Source organism: Pongo abelii, chromosome 15 (genome assembly GCF_028885655.2).
Source record: "Pongo abelii isolate AG06213 chromosome 15, NHGRI_mPonAbe1-v2.0_pri, whole genome shotgun sequence".
NCBI lineage: Eukaryota > Metazoa > Chordata > Mammalia > Primates > Hominidae > Pongo > Pongo abelii.
Genome location: NC_072000.2, coordinates 98445495 through 98470516, shown reverse-complemented (window position 1 = coordinate 98470516; position 25022 = coordinate 98445495). Strand labels below are relative to the sequence as shown.

The 25022-nt window shown below is 41.2% G+C and overlaps 2 protein-coding genes across 4 annotated transcripts in view; one reads left to right on the top strand and one right to left on the bottom strand.

Annotated features, from left to right (window-relative positions):
* Positions 1 to 13856, bottom strand: part of IFI27 (interferon alpha inducible protein 27) — a 32314-nt gene extending 18458 nt beyond the window's left edge. Inside the window, exon 1 of one of the 3 annotated variants that reach the window (XM_054530464.2) lies at positions 13732 to 13856. The gene's annotated coding sequence lies outside the window, so the exon portion shown is untranslated. The remainder of the gene's footprint in view (positions 1 to 13731) is intronic. The other 2 variants (XM_009249435.4, XM_024231887.3) reach the window with 2 other exon arrangements.
* Positions 13857 to 13973: 117 nt separating this feature from the next.
* The window catches only part of DDX24 (DEAD-box helicase 24), a 31139-nt gene continuing 20090 nt past the window's right edge, over positions 13974 to 25022 (top strand). Inside the window, 2 exon segments of the mRNA NM_001131566.1 lie at positions 13974 to 14062; positions 15410 to 16132. Of these exon segments, the coding sequence (NP_001125038.1) occupies positions 15415 to 16132 (718 nt within the window). The 5' untranslated portion in view covers positions 13974 to 14062; positions 15410 to 15414.

Sequence of the window (25022 nt, the reverse complement as noted above, 5' to 3'; positions counted from 1 at the left end):
CCTAGGAAGTCGAGGCTGCAGTGAGCTGTGATCATGCCACTGCACTCCAGCCTGGGCAACAGAGTGAGATCCTGTCTCTAAATTTTTTTTAAGTGTGCCTTTGTGCATCCTTGCCTTTTCTTAAGAGGGGCCTTTAACCCACTCTATCTTAGGAGAGACTCTAATTCCCCTAAGTTGGACTTCTAACCCATTCTCATCCTTTACCCAGGTAAAATGTACCCCACTACTTACCCAAAGTCAGCCAATTGGTGTTGTAGTCTATTTCCTTTGGGTCAGGGGTCTCCTCAATATCATCCTTTTATGGTTCACCAGGAGTACATTACTGGAAAGGGGTCCCAATCCAGACTCCAAGAGAGGGTGCTTGGACCTCGCACAGGAAGACTTCAAGCCAAATCCAGAGTGAAGTGAGAGCAAAGCAGCAGCTTGGGCCACTCGACTGATAATACTTACAGTATTATATTGATTATATGCTAAACAAGGGGTGGCTCATTCATGAGTTTTCTGGGAAAGGGGTGGACAATTCCTAGAGTGATGGAGGTCACTTCCGTCACCATCTAGGTTTTGGTGGATTTGGGCTGACTTCTTTACATCATGCTGCTTTATCAGCAAGGTCTTTTGCTGAATTATTTGGGAGTGTTGTTCTAAAACTAAACAGGACTGTGCGAGGACACGGCGGGGTGGAGAAGGTGAAGAGCTCAGGGAGGTCAGAGAAAGACCCACCCGTTGCAGCAACAGTGACTCAAAAATTCAGGCGGCCACTTGTCATCCTGAAGGGTTCAGCTCTCAAGTTTCCACCTTTAGAGAGAAAAAATCTCCCCATGTCCCATGATCCTGTACATGCTCAATCCTGCCACCCACAGCCATCAGCAAAGAGTGCGAGGCAGATTAACCCAAAGAGAATAGCAGTTAATACCTCATAGTGCCAAATCCATTTTTAACCAAGAGATACTTTACTGAGAGGGACCTCTAACCCCCTAAATCTTAGGAAGGACTCTAACCTTCCTAAATTGGGACTCAAACCCAAGTTTGGTCAAGCATCCTTGCAGGACTGGGGTTGGGGTGCAGGACACATTTTCTCTCCTTTCCTTGTCTTGCACAAGGGACACAGCCTCATTTCCAGGACATTAGAGGATATTCCAAGCAGAGGGCCTTTCCCACCCCGATTCTGTCACTTCTTTAATTTTCTGTATTCCTCTCTCCGCAGACTTCACACTGAGACTCTCACTTTCCTCTTTTTTCTCTTCATTCATTCTTTCATTCAAAACATATTTACCAAGCTCCTGAGCACTGACCCAAGAGAAAAATATAGATACATCCTTGTTTCATGAATTTATTCCAGTAGGGGAAAAGGACAGAAACAAGCAAATGCAAAAAACAATAGTACATATCTACTAAGTCCCTATTTGTCACCAAACTAAGGCACATCAAGGTTAATTCACTTGCCTCAAGGCCACAGCTCTAAGCATTTCAATCAGGGCCACTGTTCAGAGATCATGCTGTTAGCCACCAATCCATGCTGACTTCCTGCTTATCACAAATATAGGAGTAGGGCTCCATGCCATTTGTCAGCTAGTGTAGAATGTTTCGTACTATAAATCTTCTATGTGGGATGAAGGGATGTTCTCCATACAAAATGAAGTTCATAAGAAATGCAGTCAGGGCCCGGCGTTGTGGCTCACGCCTGTAATCCCAACAATTTGGGAGGCCGAGGTGGGCGGATCACGAGGTCGGGAGATCCAGACCATCCTGGCTAACACAGTGAAACCCCATCTCTACTAAAAATACAAAAAAAAAAAAATTAGCCGGGCATGGTAGCGGGTGCCTGTAGTCCCAGCTACTTGGGAGGCTGAGGCAGGAGAATGGCGTGAACCCAGGAGGCGGAGCTTGCAATGAGCTGAGATCACACCACTGCACTCCAGCCTGGGCGACAGAGCGAGACTCCGTCTCAAAAAAAAAAAAAAGAAAAGAAATGCAGTCAAAAATTTTGATGAAAAGGAGGCTTCTGAATTCCTCACATCTCCACGAAGGGCATTTTGAGGGGAAAAGTAACGTTCCTGATATTGGGATGTGTTGGAATTAGATTTTCCTGGCCAACATGGTGAAACCCTGTCTCTACTAAAAATACAAAAGTTAGCTGGGCGTGGTGGTACGCACCTGTAGTCCCAGCTACTTGGGAGGCTGGGGCAGGAGAATCGCTTGAACCCAGGAGGGTGGCCAGCAAATAGCGAATGAAAAGCGAAGCATAAAGGGAAACCCCTTATAAAATCATCAGATCTTACTCACTACCACGAGAACAGCATGGGGGAAATCGTCCCGGTGATTCAATTATCTCCCACTGGGTCCCTCCCACAACATGTCAGAATTATGGGAGCCACAATTCAAGACGAGATTTGGGTGGAGACACAACTAAACCATATCAGGCATTCTTCAGTTTTTCTGTAAATTGAACATTGGAATAAAAGCACAACAGAGTTTTTCTTAGAGCACTGATCTTCTCTTTAACAAGACTTTGCAAAGGGTTATAAAAGGTTTATGAGAATCTTGCCTCATAGACAAACTGATTAAGATTGATTTGTCTGTAAGGATTTTTTTGTTTTGTTTTGTTTTTTGTCTTTTTTTTTTTTTTGAGATGGAGTCTCGCTCTGTCGCCCAGGCTGGAGTGCAGTGGTGCAATCTTGGCTCACTGCATCCTCCGCCTCCCGGGTTCAAGCAATTCTCCTGCCTCAGCCTCCTGAGTAGCTGGGATTACAAGTGTGTGCCACCGCACCTGGCTAATTTTTGTATTTTTAGTAGAGACGGGGTTTCACCATGTTGATCTGGCTGGTCTCGAACTCCTGACCTCGTGATCCGCCCACCTCAGCCTGCCAAAGTGCTGGGATTACAGACGTGAGCCAGAGTGCGCAGCCAGATTTTATTAAGAATTGAGTTTGACATCAATAGTACACTAATGCAAAGGGTGAAATCTGGCTTTCTCTCTTAAACAAGATTTTCTTTTTTTTTTTTTTTTTTTGAGACACAGTCTCACTCTGTCACCCAGGCTAGAGTGCAGTGGTGCAAACTTGGCTCACTGCAACCTCCGCCGCCTGGGTTCAAGCGATTCTCCTGACTTAGCCTCCTGAGTAGCTGGGATCACAAGCACCTGCCACCACGCCTGGCTAATTTTTTTGTATTTTTAGTAGAGACAGGGTTTCACCATGTTGCTCAGGCTGGTCTCGAACTCCTAACCTCAGGTGATCCACCTGCCTTGGCCTCCCAAAGTGCTGGGATTACAGGTGTGAGCCACTGCACCCAGCTGATTTTCATGTTATATTAAAAAAAAAAAAGATTTTTGTTTGCCTTTTGAATAAGCTATAGACAAAAGAAGGAAAAGGAAAGAGACTGTTTGGCAAGCTAAATCTTCCCTCTATTAATGAGTAAAGGTTTTGCCTTTTAAAAAATTCTGAGTTATTGTTTCGGCTAAGTAAGTGACTTATGGTGACCTGGGATTTGATTTTATAATATCAAGTGTTTTAAACCTCTGATATTTGACAAAATTTCCAAAATCAAATGATAAATTATGTCTTCTTCTGACCTCCTAATTAATCTTTTAGATATTAGGTCTCCTCAAGTCCAAAAATGACATATTTGCCTTATTTGGTATAAAAATCATATAGGAAACATGCTCAAATATGAAATGGTTGGGTGTTTGGCTTTCTTGGCTGTATTTGTATAACTAAGTTATTGGTATGTGTTCTAAAATTATGGGAAACTCCTATAATCATGACTTAGTGTATGCTACTAGTAGTTATAATTATTATGTAAAATTGTTGTATGCCATAGAAGTAACCACAATTTCTAGCCAATTGTGGCTATAATAGTGGCTGTCCTAAAACTTTTTGTCATCCACAGGCAACTGTTATCTTGTTTTGATCCTCTTTAAAAGGTGACCCTTAATCAGCTATAGGACTTTGATAGATGCTCTTGAATGCAGGTTTCTGATAACTTTGGACACTGTGATGTTAGAATACAGAAAATCTTTCAGGACTTTCATGGAGAGCTGAAATGTTCATGAGCATCAGACAGAACAGGAATTAAGTGCATGAACTAAACTAATAGAAGTCTGAACCAATCTTTTTGACTTTTTGCTGATCTTTTACAGAGCCCAAAAAATTTTTATTTTGAGCTATTTACAACTTTTGATAATTGAGTACACTCCTGTGAACAAAATTTGGAGTATATTTGCTTCTACCTGATTTCTCCAGAATTTGGAAACTGCATATTCTTAATTTATGGCAATATAGTTATCTGCATAAGTACAATAAGAATCCATTTCATTTTGCAACTGGATGCAACTGGAGACATTGGTTATTTTACCAAGGCTTTGACTGTAATGATGTGCTTTCCTTTAAGGAATCAAACTTGACTTATAGAGCCAATAAAAGCCCCTTGGGAAAACTAGCCTCATATCTTGCCTACACAGTCACTGTACAGGGTTCCTGACCAAAGAATGTCACTTTCTGACAGGCCCAAGAGCCCCAAGTTATCTTGAAACCTCTTAAGGAGAAGAATTTACCCAAACTTGTAGGTATCTGCTACCAACCCATGGCTGGCCTCAGCTTTAAAAATGTCTTATCTGAGATTCCTTTTATGGAACAAAGTTCCACCAAAGTCAATTAAAGAAGCCTATGTGAAAAATAATCATTCTTGCTGCACTTTATACAAATAATCAGGCCAGGTATAATAAACCAAATCTGTCAAACTATGATTTGTTTTACATTAAAATAACGACTGGAGAGAGAAAAATTAGGTTTCAAAAACTATGGTACACCTGTTATTAAATTCTAGTCTCATCAGTTGTTTTTGAGTTTTTTTCTGCAATTTAGACTGACCCTGCTTATTCCTGTGAACCAATCAGTGATCTCTGGCTGCAGCTCAGAAGAAACAAGAGGGATGGGTAATGTAAAAATCCGGATCAATATTCTAATTCTGGGCACATATTGGAATCAGCTAGAGACCCCCATATCAGCTTGGTTCCAACAATTGCCCAGTTCCTGGAAAGCCTTCTTATTCAGTTTACTTGGGATAATTTTGCTTATTTTACTTTACTGTTGTGGAATATGTTGCTGTTGTACTCTTTGTATAGAAATGTAGGATGAGCTTACTCAATGTTATCTTAAATTGAACACTTACTGATCTTCCAGATATCACCTTTTGTAGGAACTCAAGAGTTATGAATGGTCCATGCCATACCGACACTTTCTGACTGAGCTCCACTCTACCCTGAATACAAGAGACCCTAATAGTTAGGCAGGAACATCATCGCCCCTATTCAGTCTGAAGAAGTTACAGAAGATGGATCTATATACTTCTACAACCCTTAGGCTTAAGGGTTTCCTTGTAAAAGGGAGGGGGGAAATATGTCAGAAGCATTTGAACCAGAGTGACTCCATCTTGAATAAGAGCTCGGTAAAATAAGGCTGAGACCTGCTAGGCTGCATTCCCAGGAGGTTACGCGTTCTTAGTCCCAGGATGAGATAGAAGATAGGCACAAGATACAGTTCACAAAGACCTTGCTGATAAAATAGCATGCAGTAAAGAAGACAGCCCAAACCCACCAAAACCAAGACGGTGATGACAGTGACCTCTGGTCATCCTCATTGCTCATTATATACTAATTATAATGCATTAGCATGCTAAAAGACACTCCCAGCAGCACCATGACCATTTATAAATGCCATGGCAACATCAAGAAGTTACCCTGTATGGTCTGAAAGGGAGAAGAACCCTCAGTTCCAGGAATTGCCCACCTCAAAAACTCATGAATAATCCACCACTTGTTTAGCATATAATCAAGAAATAACTATAAGTATTATCATTCAAGCAGCTCAAGCTGCTATTCTGACCACGGAATAGCCATTCTTTTATTCCCTTACTTTGTTAATAAACTTGCTCTCGCTTTATGGATTCATCTGAAATTCTTTCTTGCATGATATCCAAGAACCTTCTCTTAGGATATAGATCGGGACCTCTATCCGGTAACAGCTGCAGTGAGCCATGACCCAACCACAGCACTGCAGCCTAGCCAACAGAGCAAAACACTCTCCCTAAAAATAAAAATAACAAAATAACCACAACAAACAAAAAAACACCATGAACGAAGTCCCTCGTGGTGAAAAATGGATTTATCATGAAGGTTAAGAGACAAGTGACATACTGAGGGGAAAACAAACCAAACAAAATAATACTTTTGCACAATTAGTATCCCCAACTCAAAGAGAGTTTTTCTTATTAATCAATTTTTAAAAGGAACTGCCTTTAACAAGGAACTCAGAAGACTAGGAGACAGCTCCCCAAGACAGAATTACACATGACTAACAGACACTTAAAAAGATGGTCAATCTTACTAATAGTAAAAGATTGAAAGGAGGTAACATTTTGTATGTGTGTCACATGCATCTACTAGTCAGAGTTCAGCTACAGATAACAGAAGTCACTCCAGCCAACTTAAGCAGAGTGGGTTTTGACACAGGGAATTAGGCGACCATAAGATTGTTCCAGGGGGTGGAGCTTGCAGTGAGCCGAGATCGTGCCACTGCACTCCAGCCTGGGCGACACAGAAAAGACTCTGTCTCAAAAAAAAAAAAAAAAAAAAAAAAAAAAGATTGTTCCAGGATTGGAGGAGGAGGGTCTAGGCTGATGTTCCAGGAATGACCCCACCCCCAGAATGTGGCTCCACCCTAGAAGTGGGCCACCAAGAATGCTTCAGCCAGTGCCATGATCACGAAACTGGGATATTGGGAAGCCACTGCCACACCTGCTGGCTCTGGGGCATCTATGCCAGTAAAATGAAACCTCACCTTCTGCATCTCGCATAGTAAGGTAAGAAATGGATCCTGGGACTCTGCTTCTGCTACTGCAAAAAACCAAGTCCCTACTACAATGCTTGGCAGTAGAAGCAGCAGAAGCACAGCCCCTGTGTCCCTTCCACTTTCACATCCTTGCACAGGGGAGTCAGCTTGGCACAATTCAGGTCATTTGCAGAACTGGCATATGGGGAAGCCAGGGGAATAGAGTCATTAGCTTTCTATCCTTGAGGGTTCACAGCAGAGCATGAAACAGAGCTGAGTGACTGCATCCTCATGATCTGCCTCAGGAAGCAAATAACTGGAACATGTGGTGTTTGCATGAGGCAAGGAATAGTGATCCTCATTCACTGCTGGGTATGGCGTGTTCTAACCCATACTTTCTGGTCAGCAATTTGACAGCATGTAGGGAAAACTTATTTGGTTTAGAAATTTTACTTCTTGGAATTCATCACAAGAAAAGAATCAGAGTGCACAAATATCTGCACATGAATGATGATCACACTGTTTTTGATGACAGCTATAAAAGCAGTCAGAGTCAAAATGGAGTTGCTTGTCTTAAAAAAAAAAAAAAGACACCTGGCCAGACACGGTGGCCCACACCTGTAATCCCAGCACTTTGGGAGGCTGAGGCAGGTGGATCATGAGGTCAGGAGGTCGAGACCATCCTGGCTAACACGGTGAAACCCCGTCTCTACTAAAAATAGAAAAAATTAGCCAGGCGTGGTGGTGGGTGCCTGTAGTCCCAGCTACTCGGGAGGCTGAGGCAGGAGAATGGTGTGAACCCGGGAGGCGGAGCTTGCAGTGAGCCAAGATGCGCCCTGCACTCCAGCCTGGGTGACAGAGTAAGACTCCATCTCAAAACAAAACAAAAATAAAAATAAAAATAACAAAAAACACAACCAAACTCTGACAAATAGAGCTAGGGAAAACCCATGAAGAGAGGGTTTTCATGCTTTTGTATGCCTGAGAACAAAACTATCATCTGCAAAAATTGCAATCTTGCACAAAGGCCATCACAACCTTACACAAAAAATACTTCTGTGAGCACATCTGCCCAGAAACTACCTGCCCAACCTCGGACTGGTGTCACCCTTGCTATTAATTCTTACAGCCAAACTTGTTGTTATTATTATTATCTGTAAAAGTAAGTTCTTCTAAGAGTAATTGATTAAAGCTGTTGTCTTTTAATTGCTTTCCAATCTGGCTTCAAAACAATGACGTAATTGTCTTCATTTTTCCTTTAAAAACCTTTGTCTTCCTTTACATCCTTGAATATGTACATAGTTTACTATGGCATGCATTTTCCCACTGCAATGCCATATTCTCAAATAAATGTCATTTTCTTTTAGACGGCTTCTCTCTGTTTGTTATTTAGGTTGACACAGCAAAAGCGTGAAGTAACAAAAATTGAATAAATAAAACTTTATACTCCTATATAAATAATTATATGTAGCCACTGATGATAGAAGCAGAAATGGGTTTACCTCGAAGCAAAAGAAGCCTGAGTTCAGGCACCCTCGCTTGCACTGGCTCCTTCCAAGACCCTAACAGCAGCTCTAGCCATTGCTCACTTTGTTGTTGTTGTTGTTGTTATTATTATTTGCAAAAGTTCTTCTAAGAGTAATTGATTAGTGTTGTTGTCTTGTGATTGCTTTCCAATCTGGCTTCCCTCTGCCATACTTCCCCTAGTTTGGGGTGACATTGTAGTGTTACTGGTATTTTGTATTATAACTCCCTTTTTTTAAGCTCTCTGCCCCACCAATTATGTAAGCTTCAGGTCCCTAAATAGACTGGATCCATCCCTGGTTATAGATTTATATTTATTGGCAATGGGGAATTGTTCATTAGATATTATTGAGTGAAAGAGGCAACTTACAAAACAGTGGTAAAGGAAGACCTCATTATATTAGGCGATTCTTGTATTGCTATAAAGAAATATCTGAGACTGGGTAATTTATTTTAAAAAGAGGTTTAACTGGCACACAGTTCCGCAGGCTTTACAAGAAGCATGCTGCTGGCATCTGCTCAGGTTCTAGGTAGGCCTCAGGAAGCTTACAATCGTGGCAGAAGGTGGAAGGGGGGCAGGCACATGAGATGGTGAAAAGAAGAGTCAGAGAGAGTTGAGGGGAGGCGCCACACTCTTTTAAACCACCAGATCTCACATGAACTCAGAGCGAGAGCTCACTTATTATGAAGCAGATGGTCCAAGCCATTCATGAGACATCTGCCCCCATGATCCAAACACCTTCCACCAGACCCCAACTACAGCACTGGGGATTACAATTCAACTATGAGATTTGGGTGGGGACAAATATCCAAACTATATCACCCATGTAGAATGCTTATACATACGTATGTTTTTTGGTGCTAGATGAATTACAATGCCTCAGGCATAAGTCACTTTTACAATAAATGAAAATACCAAAATGGTTCCCATTTAAGAAATAGTTGCCAATTAATTTTTAAATTAAAATATAATTGCGTTCTGGGTAGGGATAAAAACTAACTGGAAATGGGGATGAATGAATTTTCTGGGGTGACGGAAATGTTGTTTATCTTGTTTTGTGCAATACTTATATGATGATATGGAAATGTTAAAATTTATTGAACTGAAAAGCTGCACTCTGCATTTTATTGTACACTAATTATACCTCCATATAATATATATAATTAAAATAATCACATTAAAATTGAAATATTGAAAAGAAAAAATTACACTCAGTTCCATCACCTTAAAACAACTACTTAACACTGTTGGATGTTTCGCCAAAATGTGTTTTCCCCCAACTTATCACCTTTTCATATTTATACTATATGAAAGGTATATGTATGCTTATAAAGAAATGTGTGATGACAAAAGGAATTGCTAAGGTCAATTGAGCTCACCATGTGCCAGGCACTGCAGCAAGAACTTTACATGTATTTACGTTTAATCTTCTCAACAATGTTATTCTCATTTCACAGATGAGGAACTATGCAGGAAGAGTAAGTAATCCGCCAGAGTCACACAGCTAATGTTATAGAGCTCAGACCTGACTCCAGGCAATCTGATTCCCCCACCCTTCTAGATGCCCTACCTGGCTAGATGAGCCATTTTCTTGCTGGGGAATTTATGAGCTCAACTGTTCCAACTTCTCCATATGCATTCTTGGTTCCCCTCGGCCCACATCGAACCTTCAGTCTTTTTGGAAAGTCAATCAACACATTCATAAGTACTCCCACTTCAGCCACTGGCAATGGAGGCTTCTGCATGGGTCCCTTGGAAACTGGGACACATTCCTTATAGGGTTTCTTGATCTTGATTACTTTTTTTTTTCCCCCCCACACAGGGTCTTGCTTTGTCACTCAGGCTGAGTAGAGTGGCATTGGAACAGGAATTAAAAGAAATTAAAAACTGTGTAAGCAAAAACTCAGTTGTATGTAAAAAAAACCCAATTCCCCTTGAGGAAGAGAAAGGGCTGGAGTCCTTTAAAATTAACTGCCTGTTTTTCTTTCTGAGGCTAGTGAGCCTTATCTCTCCCTTTCCCAGGCATTGTGAAGACTGTTTCTCTAGCTGTGCAGCTGCAAGGTCACTAGACAGATACTCTCAAGTCGTAAAACATGTTGTTCCTTGAAAAGTAAGAAATAATGTAATGCCATGTCTCAATTGAATAACTGTCTTTGTTTCTCGCTTCCGTAATATGCTTCCCACTGCACAAATCTCCCCCTGCCCCACGAAATGCTTAAAAGGTAGCTTGACTCTTTGTTCAGGGCTCAGTCCTTTGGATGTTAATCTGACTGAGTCTGTGCACCTAAATAATTAAATAATTCCTCCTCAACCCCTCGGTCTCTTTGGTTCCTTAATTATCCCGCAGCAGCATGAACATGGCTCTCTGCAGCCTTGACCTCTTGGGCTCAAGCAATCCTCCCACTCCAGCCCCCTAAGTAGCTGGGACTAAGGGCGCATGCCACCAAGCCTGGCTAATTTTTGTATTTTTTGTAGAGACAGGGTTTCACCATGTCACCTGGGCTGATCTTGAACTCCTGAGCTCAAGCGATCCACCCGCCTGGGCCTCCCAAAGTGCTGGAATTACAGGTGTGAGCCACTGCACCCAGTTAAAGTCACAGATCTCCGAGTCAGGTCTGAGCTCTGTAACATTAGCTGTATGACTCTGGCAAATTAATCTTCCTGCATCTGTTTTCTCATCTTTGAAATAGGAATAACATTAAAATAGTTTATTCTTACTATTTTTTAAAATTAGAATATTGAGAAGAAGGAAAGAAAATACCTATGTTCCCACTACTATAATGGAAACTTTGCCATCATTTTGCTCTTGGTTGGCATCTCCCCCTCCCCCATTTTTAAAAATTAAAATTGACTCTCTTTCTTTCCTTCTTTCTTTTTCTTTTTTTAAAGATGATGTCTTGCTATGTTGTCCATGCTGGACTCACACTCCAGAGCCCAAGCGATCCTCCCTCTTCAGCCTCCTGGATAGCTGGGACTACAGGGATGTGCCACCACACCTGGCTTAAGCCAATTTCTTTTTAATTCATAATTTTTAAATCAAAACAATTTACTCAACTCTTTATTTTGAAAAGTTTTAAACCTCAAAAAAGTTGAAAGAATAGTACAATGAACACTCACGTACCCTTACTCTAGCACCAATAATTCACCAATTATTAACATTTTGACTGTGTCCCCCTCTGCCATAATATACTTTTCTTTTTTTCTGAAATCAGCTGATTGATTAGGGTAGTGGTTGCTGAAAGGTGAGGTGCTGTGGCAATTTCTTAAAATAACACAACAATGAAGTTTGCTGCATGGATTGACTCTTCCTTTCATGAAAGATTTCTCAGTAGCATGTGATGCTAATTGGTAGCATTTTATCCGCAGTAGAATGTTCAAAATTGTAGTCAATCCTCTCAAACCCTGCCACTGCTTTATCAACTAAGTTTACAAAATATTCTAAATCCTTCATTGTCATTTCAACAGTGTTCCCAGCATCTTCACCAGGAGTAGATTGTATCTCAAGAAACCACTTTCTTTGGTCATACATTAGAAGGAACTGTTCATCCATTCAAGTTTCTCATGAGATTGCCACAATTCAGTCATATCTTCAGGCTCCGCTTGTAATTTTAGTTTTCTTGCTGTTTCCAACCACATCTGCAGGTACCTCCTTCACTGAAGTCTTGAACCTCTCAAAGTCATCAATGAGAATTGTAATCAACTTCTTCCAAACTCTTGTTAATTTTGATATTTTGACCTCTTCCCATGAATCACAAATGTTCTTAATGATATCTAGAATAGTGAACCCTTTCCAGAAGGTTTTCAATATACTTTGCCCAGATCCATCAGAGGAATAACTATCTATGGCAGCCATAGCCTTACGAAATGTATCTTAGGTAATAAAACTTGAAATGCAAAATTACTTCTTGATCCACGGGCTGAAGAATGGATCTTGTGTTCACAGACATGAAAACAATATTCATCTCCTTATACATCTCCATTAGAGCTCTCGTGTGACTATGCGCATTTTCAATGAGCAATAATACTTTGAGAGAAATCCTTTTTTCTGAGCAGTAGGCCTCAACAGTGGGCTTAAAATATTCAGTAAAACATGCTATGAACAGATGTGCTGTCATCCAGGCTTTGTTGTTCCACTTACAGAACACAGGCAGATTATATTTGGCGTAATTCTTAAGAGACCTAAGATTTTTATAATAGAATGGTAAACAAGCACTGGCTTCAATTTAAAGTCACTAGCTGCATTAGCCTCTAACAAAAGAGTGAGCTTGGCCTTTGAAGCCAGACATTGACCTCTCTAGCTATGAAAGTCCTTGATGGCGTCTTCTTCCCACAGAAGGCTGTTTTGTCTACATTGACTACTTGCTGTTCAGTGGCCACCTTCATCAATGATCTTACCTAGATCTTAGGGATAACTTGCTGCAGTTTCTCCATCAGCACTTGCTGCCTCATCTTACACTTTTATGTTCTGGAGAGGGCTTCTTTCTTAAACCTCATGAAATAATCTCTTCTAGCTTCAAACTTCTATAGCTTCCTCACCTCTCTCAGTCATCATAGAATAGAAGAGAATCAGGGCCTTGCTTTGGATTCGGTTTTGGTTTTAGGGGTTTTGGTTTCGGTTTTCGTTTTGCTGTAGCAGGTTTTATTTTCTATCCAAACCACTAAATTTTTCTCCAAATCGGCAATAAACTGTTTCACTTTCATATCATTCATGTGTTCATTACAGTAAAATGTTTAATTTCCTTCAGTAACTTTTCCTTTGCATTCACAAACTGGCTAACTTTTTGGTGCAAACTTTCGGCCTAGCTTTCAGCCTATCCTGCCTTTTGACATCCCTTCCTCACTAAGCTTAACCATTTCTAGCTTTTGAGTTAAAGTGAGAGATGTGAGACTCTTTCTTTCACTTGAACACTTACAGGCCCATTGTAGGGTTATTAATTGACCCAATTTCAATACTGTTGTGTCTCAGGGAATAGAGTCCCAAGGAAAGGGAGAAAGAAGGGAGAACGGCCTGTCAGTGGATTAGTCTGAACACACACAACATTTATCAATTAAGTTTGTATCTTATATGGGCACAGTTCATGGCGCCCCAAAACAATTACAATACAAGGAACACTCATCACAGGTCACCCTTGTAGCAGAGCACATCTCCCTATGATCTAGGTACGAGCATTGTACCTAGGATGGACGGGTTAGTCCTCTTACTTTCGGGAACGCTCTACTCTGTCTACGGAGTAAAGTACTTAATAAACTTGCTTTTGCTTTGCTATGCGGACTCGCCCTGAATTCTTTCTTGCGCAAGATCCAAGAACCCTCTCTTGGGGTCTGGATCGGGACCCCTTTCCGGTAACAAAACTACACTAAGAATACAAGAAAACTTACGTTACTCTGCGAGAGCTGACAAAGTCTCTCGCCAGAGGGAGCACACAGAACTTCACCTTCTCGGGCCTTTTCCTAAACTGGCAGGAGGAAAGCTGTAAGAGGAGGGGCCAGCGCCCCAAGCCAGCTCTCCCACTGGCACTGCTGTGGTCCGCGAGGTAGCCAATCAGGTAGCTGCGTTTGCCATAGGGGCGGGACTTCCTCCCCAGCGCGCACGAGTACGTGCGTGGAGGTCCCGCCCCGGAACTGCAGTTGCTGCTGCAGCTGAGGTACGGCGGCGGTTTCTGAGGCACCTGACCGGCGACTGACGGAGCTGCGGTGGCGTCTCCACACGGTGAGTACCAAAACGAGCGGGGCTGGAGCCGACTCTGGAGAGGGGCTGAGACCAGGAACCCGGGTTCCTATCGCGGGTCTCTCTGGGCCGGTGGGTTCCCGGGTCCAGAGAGGGCGGCCGCCGGCCCAAGCCGTCCAACCGAGCTGCGTGCCACGGTCCCCGCGCCTTGGGCTCCTTGTCCGGGCATCAGAGCCTGACAGCCTTGGCTTCTCGGCTTCTCGGTTTCTCGGTTTCGTGCGCGCGTTCGTGCCTGAGACAAAGCGAGAGCGCCGCGTGGGACCGGCGTCACGAGGAGACAGAGACCCTTCTACTCTGCCTGGCGCTCTCCGTGTCCTCTCCCGGTTGGCGTGGCACCCCCCGCCCTCTCCTCGTTGAACCCCGCGTGTTTGTTTGTTTGTTTGTTTGCCGTGGCGCAGCGGGTCCGGCGGGCACTGTGTGCGAACGTGCTCTCCTCGCCGGGCGCCATGCTCAGCGGTTTTTTGACGTGCGTCACTTTTTCGTAGTGGCGTATAACGATTCTGTGGGACAGATGTCCTCGTTATTCCCATTGTGCAGACTGGGAAATAGAGACTCAGAGATTAATACGTCCACCGCAGAGCCACAGCTGACAAGTGGCGGATCTGGATTTGAACCAAGGTTTTACCTTGGTCTTTTTCACGGAATCTGTTATCTTTCTTGGCCTTTCTGAAAAGGAAAAACCTGGATCGAGTTCCACCCAAACGAGTTGGGCCTAAATGGCCATTAAGCCACTTAAAATATGATGAAAAAGCTGGATGGGTTTTAAGACGCTTGGCAAAGGAAAGGATGGTGGAGCAGGCATTTGCTCTCTCAGGCAAGGCTTGAGAAGGAAGCAAGCGCAGTACGCTTTTAATAAAGCTCACCCCTCCTGCCCCCACAAGAAAAACCCCTGAGGTTCTTACTCTGCCTTCAGAACGACTTACGTGTGGCAAGCTTCATCCTCCGTGCTTTACGTAATTTCCTTTATTTACCTAAAATATACAACTTAGATATTGTTAGGTACCCTCCCCCCTTTTTATAGATGAGAGCACTGAAGTTCAGAGAGGAGTGGGTGGCACTATCCAAGGTCACACACGCAGTAAGTGTTGGATTTGGAATTCAAACCAGGTCTAGCTCATACGTCTTTGTTCCATCACATGTGTACCCTGTGTTCCAGGCAAAGCTGTCTGTTCTGTGGTATTCTTTGTTCTTCTCTAGGTGGGAGCAACTGTGTGATAGCCATCTTTGTATCCTCAGTTCTTTGTAGGGCCTAGTTGCTTAGAAAATATTTGTTGCATCAGAACCCTCTGCGCCGACACCAACCTAATAGAACATGTATCTCCTTTTCAGCAACCATGAAGTTGAAGGACACGAAATCAAGGCCAAAGCAGTCAAGCTATGGCAAATTTCAGACAAAGGGAATCAAAGTTGTGGGAAAATGGAAGGAAGTGAAGATTGACCCAAATATGTTTGCAGATGGACAGATGGATGACTTGGTGTGCTTTGAGGAATTGACAGATTACCAGTTGGTCTCCCCTGCCAAGAATCCCTCCAGTCTCTTCTCAAAGGAAGCACCCAAGAGAAAGGCACAAGCTGTTTCAGAAGAAGAGGAGGAGGAGGAGGGAGAGTCTAGCTCACCAAAGAAAAAGATCAAGTTGAAGAAAAGTAAAAATGTAGCAACTGAAGGAACCAGTACCCAGAAAGAATTTGAAGTCAAAGATCCTGAGCTGGAGGCCCAGGGAGATGGCATGGTTTGTGATGATCCGGAGGCTGGGGAGATGACATCAGAAAACCTGGTCCAAACTGCTCCAAAAAAGAAGAAAAATAAAGCGAAAAAAGGGTTGGAGCCTTCTCAGAGCACTGCTGCCAAGGTGCCCAAAAAAGCGAAGACATGGATTCCTGAAGTTCATGATCAGAAGGCAGATGTGTCAGCTTGGAAGGACCTGTTTGTTCCCAGGCCGGTTCTCCGAGCACTCAGCTTTCTAGGCTTCTCTGCACCCACACCAATCCAAGTCCTGACCTTGGCACCTGCCATCCGTGACAAACTGGACATCCTTGGGGCTGCTGAGACAGGTAAGGGCAACTCCGGCCAAAGCAGGATTGCTTCTGGATTGAGCCCATAGCTGCTAATAGGCCAGATAATTGGGAGAGAGAAGAATGTTGAGAACATAACCACAAAAGCAACGCTGAATAAAGGTGTTTAGCAGTCAGCACCTCTGGTTTGAAATATGCTCTTCTTGAATGGTACCCTAGCCAGATCACTTTTATCTCTCTCAGCTCTGTAGACCCTATTATCAACCAAATGGAGATAACGGTTTCTACCTCTTGCATTGCTGTGAGGGTTAAATGCTACAGTAAACTAAAGCTTATACTGTATATTGGAAGTGGTCTGCAAATCGTAGTTTCTGCTGTTCTTGAGCCTTTTCTAAATGGCTCAAAGGGGTAAGCTAAGGCTAAGATCAGCCCTCCGGAGAGGTAGATCTTCATGAGTATAAGGAAGAACTGTCTAATTCTCAGGAGTTGTGCAAAGGTGAAAAGGGTTGCTGCTTTGGGAGTTGATGAGTTTCTTGTCATTGGAAGGATTTGAGTGTGGTGGATAGTCATTGGGTGGATTTTGTAAACAGATTCAGCTATGAAGTGTTAGGACTATGCTGTGTTTGAGGTTCCTGCAAGACTTTTGGAAGCAATGACAGGTTGACTTTGCTGGATAGACTAGACTGCTGACTTGGGGGAGGAACTAGTACTGCCTGGAACTATTGGTCTGTTTAGACCAGCAGTGTCCATTAGAAATACATATAGTCATCTCTTGATATCCATGGAGGATTGGTTCCAGGACCTCCCTTGGATACCAAAATCCAGGGATGCTCAAGTCTCTGATATAAAATGGTGTAATGCTTACATATAACCTATATAGGCACATCTTCCTGTAGATTTTAAATAATCTCTAGATTACTTATAATATCTCATACAACATAGGTCCTATGTAAATTGTTACACCGTATTGTTTAGGGAATAATGACAAGAAAAGTCTGTACAGTGTTTAGTACAGATACGGTTTTTTTGTTTTTTTTTTTTAACCCCCCCGGAATATTGTCGATCCACAGATGCAGAACCCACAGTTGCAGAAGGGTGACTGTATAATGTGAAACACATATGTAATTTAAAATTTACTAGGAGCCACATTTTTTAAAAGTTAAAAACTAGTGAGATATTTTACTTTTTTTTTTTTTTTTTTTTTTTACTAAATTTTCAAAATCCGGTGTGTTTTAAACTTGCAGCACATGTCATTTTAGAGTAACTACATTTTAAGTGTTCAGTAGACACGTTGTGCTTTGGGTTTCTGGAACAGTGGTCAGGAAACTCAGGATGACGTTCTGTGACAGTCATATAGATGGAAGAGTGAGGAACTGCAGGAAAGGGGAATGGAGATAACTTAGAACATTTACTGAGCATTTAAGATGTGTCATGCGCTGTGTTAAGTGCTTTATGTTGATGAAATCGGTTGTCACAACCACCCTGGGGTAAGTACCATTATTCCCATATTACAGATGAGAAAACTCAGCCTCACAGAGCATAGACAGCTTCCCTAAAATTACACAACTGAAATGGTAGTGTCTGGATTCCAGGCTAGTTCTGTGTGTTGTTAAGCATTCTGCTACACTGCTTTGGTATGTGCAGCAGAGTCCTGGAAGTAAGTCCCTGGAAGGCAGAAACAAGGTTTATATGAGCCATTGTGGCCAGAGATTGACATTTGGATTTATACCACAGTTCCTGTCAGGTTGTGAATCTACAAGTCCGGAATTCAAAACGACTTGGATAAGTCATCCATCTGGGGCTGTGAACAGACCACTGCCCATGCAATAATAAATAGACCCTTAATGTGGGGATTAGGGGCACTGGTCCCCCGTGCAGTCGAAAATCCATGTATAATTTTGAACTCCCCCCAAACTTAAACACGAATAGTCTATTATTGGCTGGATGCCTTACAGATAACATAAGCAGTCTATTAGCACATATTTTGTATTATATACTTTATTCTTACAGTAACATAAGCTAGAGAAAAGATGTTATTAAGAAAATTGTAAGGAACAGAAAATATATTTACTATTCATTAAATGGAAGTGGATCCTCATAAATGTGTTCATCTTCATCTTCACTTTCAGTAGGCTAAGTAGAAAGAGGAGGGGTTGGTCTTGCTGTCTCAGGGTGGCTGAGGTGGAAGGAATTCTGTGTATAAGTGGACCCCCACATTCAAATTTGTGTTAAAGGGTCAACTGTATATCCATTATCCCCAAAAAGATGCCCTGGGTTTTTTTATTGTCCCTCCCTCCCTCCCTCAGTTCTTGTTCCTCCTCAGGCAACCACTGATATGCTTTCTATCACTATAGATTAATTTGCATTTTCTTCCTTTCTTTCTTTCTTTTTTTTTTTTTTGAGACAGTCTTGCTCTGTCACCCAGGCTGGAGTGCAGTGGCGCAATCTCAGCTCACTGCAACCTCCGCCTCCTGGGTTCAAGTGATTCTCCTGCCTCAGCTTCCCGAATAGCTGGGATTACAGGCACTTGCCACCACACCTGGCTGATTTTTGTATTTTTAGCAGATACGGGGTTTCACTATGTTGGTCAGGCTGGTCGCAAACTCCTGCCCTAATGACCTGCCTGGTTCGGCCTCCCAAAGTGCTGGGGTTACAGGCATGAGCCACTGTGCCCGGCCTAATTTGCGTTTTCTAGAATTTTATATAATGAAATCATACAATATGTACTGGAGGGAGGGGTGATATGTACTGGAAGGAGGGGTGGTATCTGAGTCTTTGACTCAGCATAATTTGAGATTAAGCCATGTTATTACAATTACTAATAGTTCATTCCTTTTCAGTGATGAATAGTATTCCAGTGTGTGGATAGAGCAGTTTGTTCATCTATTGATGGACATTTGTGCTTTTTCTTGTTTTTGGCTATTACAAATATAGTTATTGTAAATACTGTTGTACCAGTCTTTGTATGGATATGTGCTTTAATTTCTGTTGGATAAATACCTAGGTGTGGAATGGCTAGGTCTTGTGGTAAATGTAACTTTTAAAGAGTTTTCCAAAGTGATTATACCATTTTACGTTGTCACTAGGTGGTATGAGTTCAAGTTGGTCCATATTCTTGTCAATAACTAGGTATGCTCAGTCTTTAATTTTATTTTAGACTTTTAAAATTTTACTATTATTTCATTGTCATTTGAATTTGCATTTCGCTAGTGACTAGCAATGTTGAGCATTTTAGCATATGCTTGTCTATTTGATTATTTTGCCCATTTTAAAATAGGGATGTTCTATTGTAGAGTTTTGGGAGTTCATTGTGTATTCTAGATACATGTCCTTTATCAGATGTGAGATTTGCAAATTTTTCTCCCAGTTTGTGGCTGACCTTTTCGTTCTCTTAACAGTGTTTTTCAAAGAGCAGAAAGTCTTTATTTTGATGAAATCCAAATTAGCCTTGTCTTTTATGAATTTATGCTTTTGGTGCCTTTGGTGTTTTATCTAAGAACCTTTTGCCTAACTCAAGATCACAAAGATTTCTCCTGTGTTTTGTTCTAGAAGTGTTAATAGTCTTAGGTTTTATGTTTCGTCTCTGATCCTTATTGAATTAACTTTTATTTAGAGTGAGAAGTATGGATCAAAGTTTGTAGGTTTTTCTGCATATGGCTAATTATTTCAGCACCATTTGTTGAAAAACTATTCTTTCTCCACTGAGTTGACTTTGCATCTTTGTTGAAAGTCTGTGACCATATAGGTGTGGGTCTTTCTCTGGAGTCTTTTTGTTTTCCATTGATCTGTTTGTCTAGTCTTTATGTCAGTTTCTTATTCTCTTGGTTATAATAGCTTTATAATAAGTCTTAAAATCAGGTAGTATGAGTCCTCTGACTTTGTTCTTTTTAAAAGTTATTTTGACTGTTATAGGCCTTTGCCCTCCCATATGGATTTTAGAATCCGTTTTATCAATTTCTGCAAAAAAAGTAAGCTGATATTTGGATTGGGATTCTGTTGATTACAGAGCAAATTGAGGATAGATGACATCTTAACAATATTTAATTTTCCAGTCTATGAATATGGTGTCTCTCCATTTCTTTAGGTCTTTAACTTTTCTTAGCAAAGGTTTAAAATTTTCAGTATATAGATTTTTCACATCTTATGTTAGATTTATCCTTAAGCATTTAATATTTTTGATTCTATTGTAAATGGTAATTTAAAATTTTTTATTTCCAATTGTTTGTTGCCAATAAGTAGAAATATGATGGATTTTTGTATATCGATCTTGTGTCCTGCAACTTAGTACCACCAAGTAGTTTTCTGAGGATTCCATGGTATTTTCTGCAAAGATGATCATTATCCAGTCTTGGATGCCTTTTATTTTTCTTGTTGTATTGCAATGGCTAACACCTTTAGCAGAATTTTGAATTGTAGTGGTAAAGTGGGCATTATTGCTTTGTGTTTGATCTTTTGGGGAAAACATTTAGTCTTTCACCATTAAGTCTGATCTTAGCTGTAGGTTTTTTGTAGATGCTTTTTATCACGTTGAGGAAGTTCTCTTTGATTTTTCATTTGCTGAGAGGTTTTATCAGGGATGGATGTTGGATATTTTTCAAATGCTTTTTTACTGCATATATTGAAATACGTGGTTTTTCATTTTTAGTCTGTCAATATGGTGAATGACATTGATTTTCAAATATGAAATTAGACTTAACATTCCTGGGATAAACTGAACTTGGTCACAATATACTATTCTACTTATATATTGTTGGATTTGATTTGCTAAAATTTTGTTGAGAATTTTTGAATTTATGTTCATGGGATATTTGTAGTTTTCTTGTAATGTTTTTGGTTTTGGAATCAGTAATACAGCTTCAGAATGATTTCTGAAGTATTCTGTTCAGTTTTCTGAAAGAATTTATACAGGATTGACATCTTATCCCCAACTTAAATTTTTGGTAGAATTCATCTGAGCCTGCACTTGTCTTTGTAGGAAGATTTTTGACTACAAATTTACTTTGTTTAATAGATTAGAGATATTTGTGTTACTTATTTTTTTCTTTTTTTTTTTTTTTTGAGACAGAGTCTCACTCTGTTGCCCAGGCTGGAGTGCAGTGGCGCAATCTCGGCTCACTGCAAGCTCTGCCTCCCGGGTTCACACCATTCTCCTGCCCCAGTGTCCCAAGTAGCTGGGACTACAGGCGTCCACCACCATGCCTGGCTAATTTTTTGTATTTTTAGTAGAGACAGGGTTTCATCGTGTTAGCCAGGATGGTCTCAATTTCCTGACCTCGTGATCTGCCCGCCTCGGCCTCCCAAAGTTCTGGGATTACAAGCATGAGCCACTGTGCCCGGCCACTTATTTTTTTCTTGAGTGACCATTTTCTACTTGCAGTTCTATTAGTTTTTGTTTCATGTATTCTGATGATCAGTTTATGTGAATATATGTTTTATGGATTAAAACATTAGATTATTATTATATCCTCTAAATGAATTGGCTTGTTATCGTTATGAAATGGCCACCTTTATCCTTGGTAATTTTTTTTTGTTCTAAAACGTACTTTGGTATTGATGCAGCCAGTCCAGCTTTATTGATTAATGTTAGCATGGTGTGTGTTTTTCAATACTATTACTTTCCCTTATTTATATCTTTATATATAATGTGAGTTTCTTATAGGCAGCATATAAATGGGTCTTGCTGTTTAATCAGACAGTTTGTGTCTTTGAGTTGAATTATTGAAGCCAGGCATGATGGCTCACATCTGTAATCCCAGCACTTTGGAAGGCCAAGGCAGGTGGATCACTTGAGGCCAGGAGTTCAAAACCAGCCTGGCCAACATGGCGAAACTCTACTAAAAATATGAAAAAATAGCCGGGCGTGGTGGCATGTGCCTGTAGTCCCAGCTGCTTGGGGGGCTGAGCCACAAGAATTGCTTGAACCCAGGTGGCGGAGGTTGCAGTGAGCTGAGATTGTGCCACTGCACTCCATCCTGGGTGACAGAGTGAGACTCTATCTCAAAAAAAAAAGAAAAAAAAGGAAAAAAAATTGAGTTACTGAGATTATTTACATTTAATGATTATTGATAATGGTTGGGTTTACTTATTTATTTTTTGACTGATAGCATACCTGATTTATTTATTTTTTCACATTTCTGTTTTTTATTTTTAAATTTTTTTTCCTTTTCTATGTTTAGATGTTTATTTTTAAATTTTTTTTATTTTTCCATAAGTTATTGGCGTACAAGTGATATTTGGTTACATGAGCAAGTTTTTTTTGTTTGTTTTTTCTTTTTGAGACAGAGTCTTGCTCTGTCACCCTGGCTGCAGTGCAGTAGTGCTATCTCAGCTCACTGCAGTCTCCACCTTCTGGGATCAAGCCATCCTCCTGCCTCAGCCTCCCAAGTAGCTGAACTACAGGCATGTGCCCTCATGCCCGGCTACTTTTTGTATTTTTAGTAGAGACAGGGTTTCACCACGTTGGCCAGGTTGGTCTTGAACTCCTGAACTCAAGTATTCTGCCCGCCTTGGCCTCCCAAAGTGTTGGGATTAGAGGCATGAGCCACTGTGCCCAGTTTAGTGGTGACTTGTGAGATTTTGGTGCACCTATCACCCGAGCAATATATGCTGCACCATATTTGTAGTATTTCATCCCTCGCCCCTCTTTCATTCTTCCCCCCAAGTACCCGGAGTCCATTGTATCATTCTTATGCTTTTGCATCCTCATAACTTAGTCCTGCATGTCAGTGATAACATAGATGTTTGGTTTTCCATTCCTGAGTTACCTCACTTAGAATAATAGCCTCCAATCTCATCCAGGTCACTGCAAATGCTGTTAATCCATTCCTTTTTATGGCTGCGTAGTATTCCATCCTATGTATACCACAGTTTCTTTATCTACTCGTTGATTGGTGGGAATTTGGGTTGGTTCCGCGATTTTGCAATTGTGAATTGTGCTGCTATAAAATTATGTGCTGCTATAAAATTATGTGTGAAAGTATCTTTTCCTCTGGGTAGATACCCAGTAGTGGGATTGCTGGATCAAATGGTAGTTCTACTTTTAGTTCTTTAAGCAATCTCCACACTGTTTTCCACAGTGGCTATACTAGTTTACTTTCCCACCAGGACGTAGAAGTGTTCCTTGTTCACCACATCCATGCCAACATTGTTTTTTTTTTAAGATGGAGTTTCGCTCTTGTTGCCTAGGCTGGAGTGCAATGGTGCAATCTCGGCTCACTGCAACCTCCGCCTCCCGGGTTCAAGCGATTCTCCTGCCTCAGCCTCCCGAGTAGCTGGGATTACAGGCATGCGTCACCATACCCAGCTAATTTTGTATTTTTAGTAGGGACGTGGTTTCTCCATGTTGGTCAGGCTGGTCTCAAACTCCCGACCTCAGGTGATCCACCCATCTCGGTCTCCCAAAGTGCTGGGATTACAGGCGTGAGCCACTGTGCCTGGCTTTTTTTCTTTTTTTAAGTCAAAGGCTCACTCTGTTGCCCAGGCTGGAGTGCAGTGGCACGATCTTGGTTCACTGCAACCTCTGCTTCCCGGGTTCAAGTGATTCTCCTGCTTCAGCCTCCTTAAGTAGCTGGGATTACAGGTGCCTGCCACCATGCCTGACTAATTTTTGTATTTTTAGTAGATATGGGGTTTCACCATGTTGGCCAGGCTGGTCTCGAACTCCTGACCTCAGGTGATCTGCCTACCTCAGCCTCCCGAAGTGCTGGGATTACAGGCATGAGCAACTGTGCCTGGCTGCCAACATCTACTGTTTTTTGATTTTTTGATTATGGCCATTCTTGCAGGAGTAAGGTGGTATCACATTGTGGTTTTGCTTTGCATTTCCCTGATCATTAGTGATGTTGAGCATTTTTTCGTATGTTTATTGGCCATTTGTGTATCTTCTTTTGAGAATTGTCTATTTATGTCCTTAACCCACTTTTTGATGGGATTGTTTTTTTCTTACTGATTTGTTTGAGTTTGCTGTAGATTCTGGATATTAGTCCTTCGTCAGATGTATAGATTGTGAAGATTTTCTTCTGCTCTGTGGGTTGTCTGTTTAGTTTGCTGACCTTTCCTTTTGCTGTACAAAAGCTCTGTAGTTTAATTAGGTCCCAGATATTTATCTTTGTTTTTATTGCATTTGTTTTTGGGTTCTTGGTCATGAAATCCTTGCCTAAGCCAATATCCAGAAAGGTTTGTCCAATGTTATTTTCTGGAATTTTTATAGTTTCAGGTCTTAGGTCTAAGTACTTAATCCATCTTAAGTGGATTTTTATATAAGGTGAGAGATGAGGATCCAGTTTCATTCTCCTACAGGTGGCTAGCCAGTTATCCCAGCACTATTTGTTGAAAAGGATGTCCTTTCCCCACTTTATGTTTTTGTTTCCTTTGTTGAAGATCAGTTGGCTGTAAGTATTTGGGTTTATTTCTGGGTTCTCTATTCTGTTCCATTGGTCTTTGTGCCTATTTTTATACCAGTATCACTCTGTTTTGGTGACTATGGGCTTATAGTATAGTTTGAAATCAGGTAGTGTGATGCCTCCAGATTTGTTCTTTTTGCTTAGTCTTATTTTGGCTATGCAGGCTCTTTTTTGGTTCCATATGAATTTTAGAATTGTTTTTTCTAATCCTGTGAAGAATGATGGTGGTATTTTGATGGGATTGCATTGAATTTGTAGATTGCTTTTGGCAACAGAGTCATTTTCACAATATTGATTTTACCCATCCATGAGCATGGGATGTGTTTCCATTTGTTTCTGTTGTCTGTGATTTCTTTCAGCAGTGTTTTGTAGTTTTCCTTGTGGAGGTCTTTTGACTCCTTTGTTAGGCATATTCCTAAGTATTTTTTTTTTTTTGCAACCATTTTAAAAGGGATCGAGTTCTTGATTTGATTCTCCACTTGGTCACTGTTGGTGTACAAAAGAGCTACTGATTTGTGTACATTAAT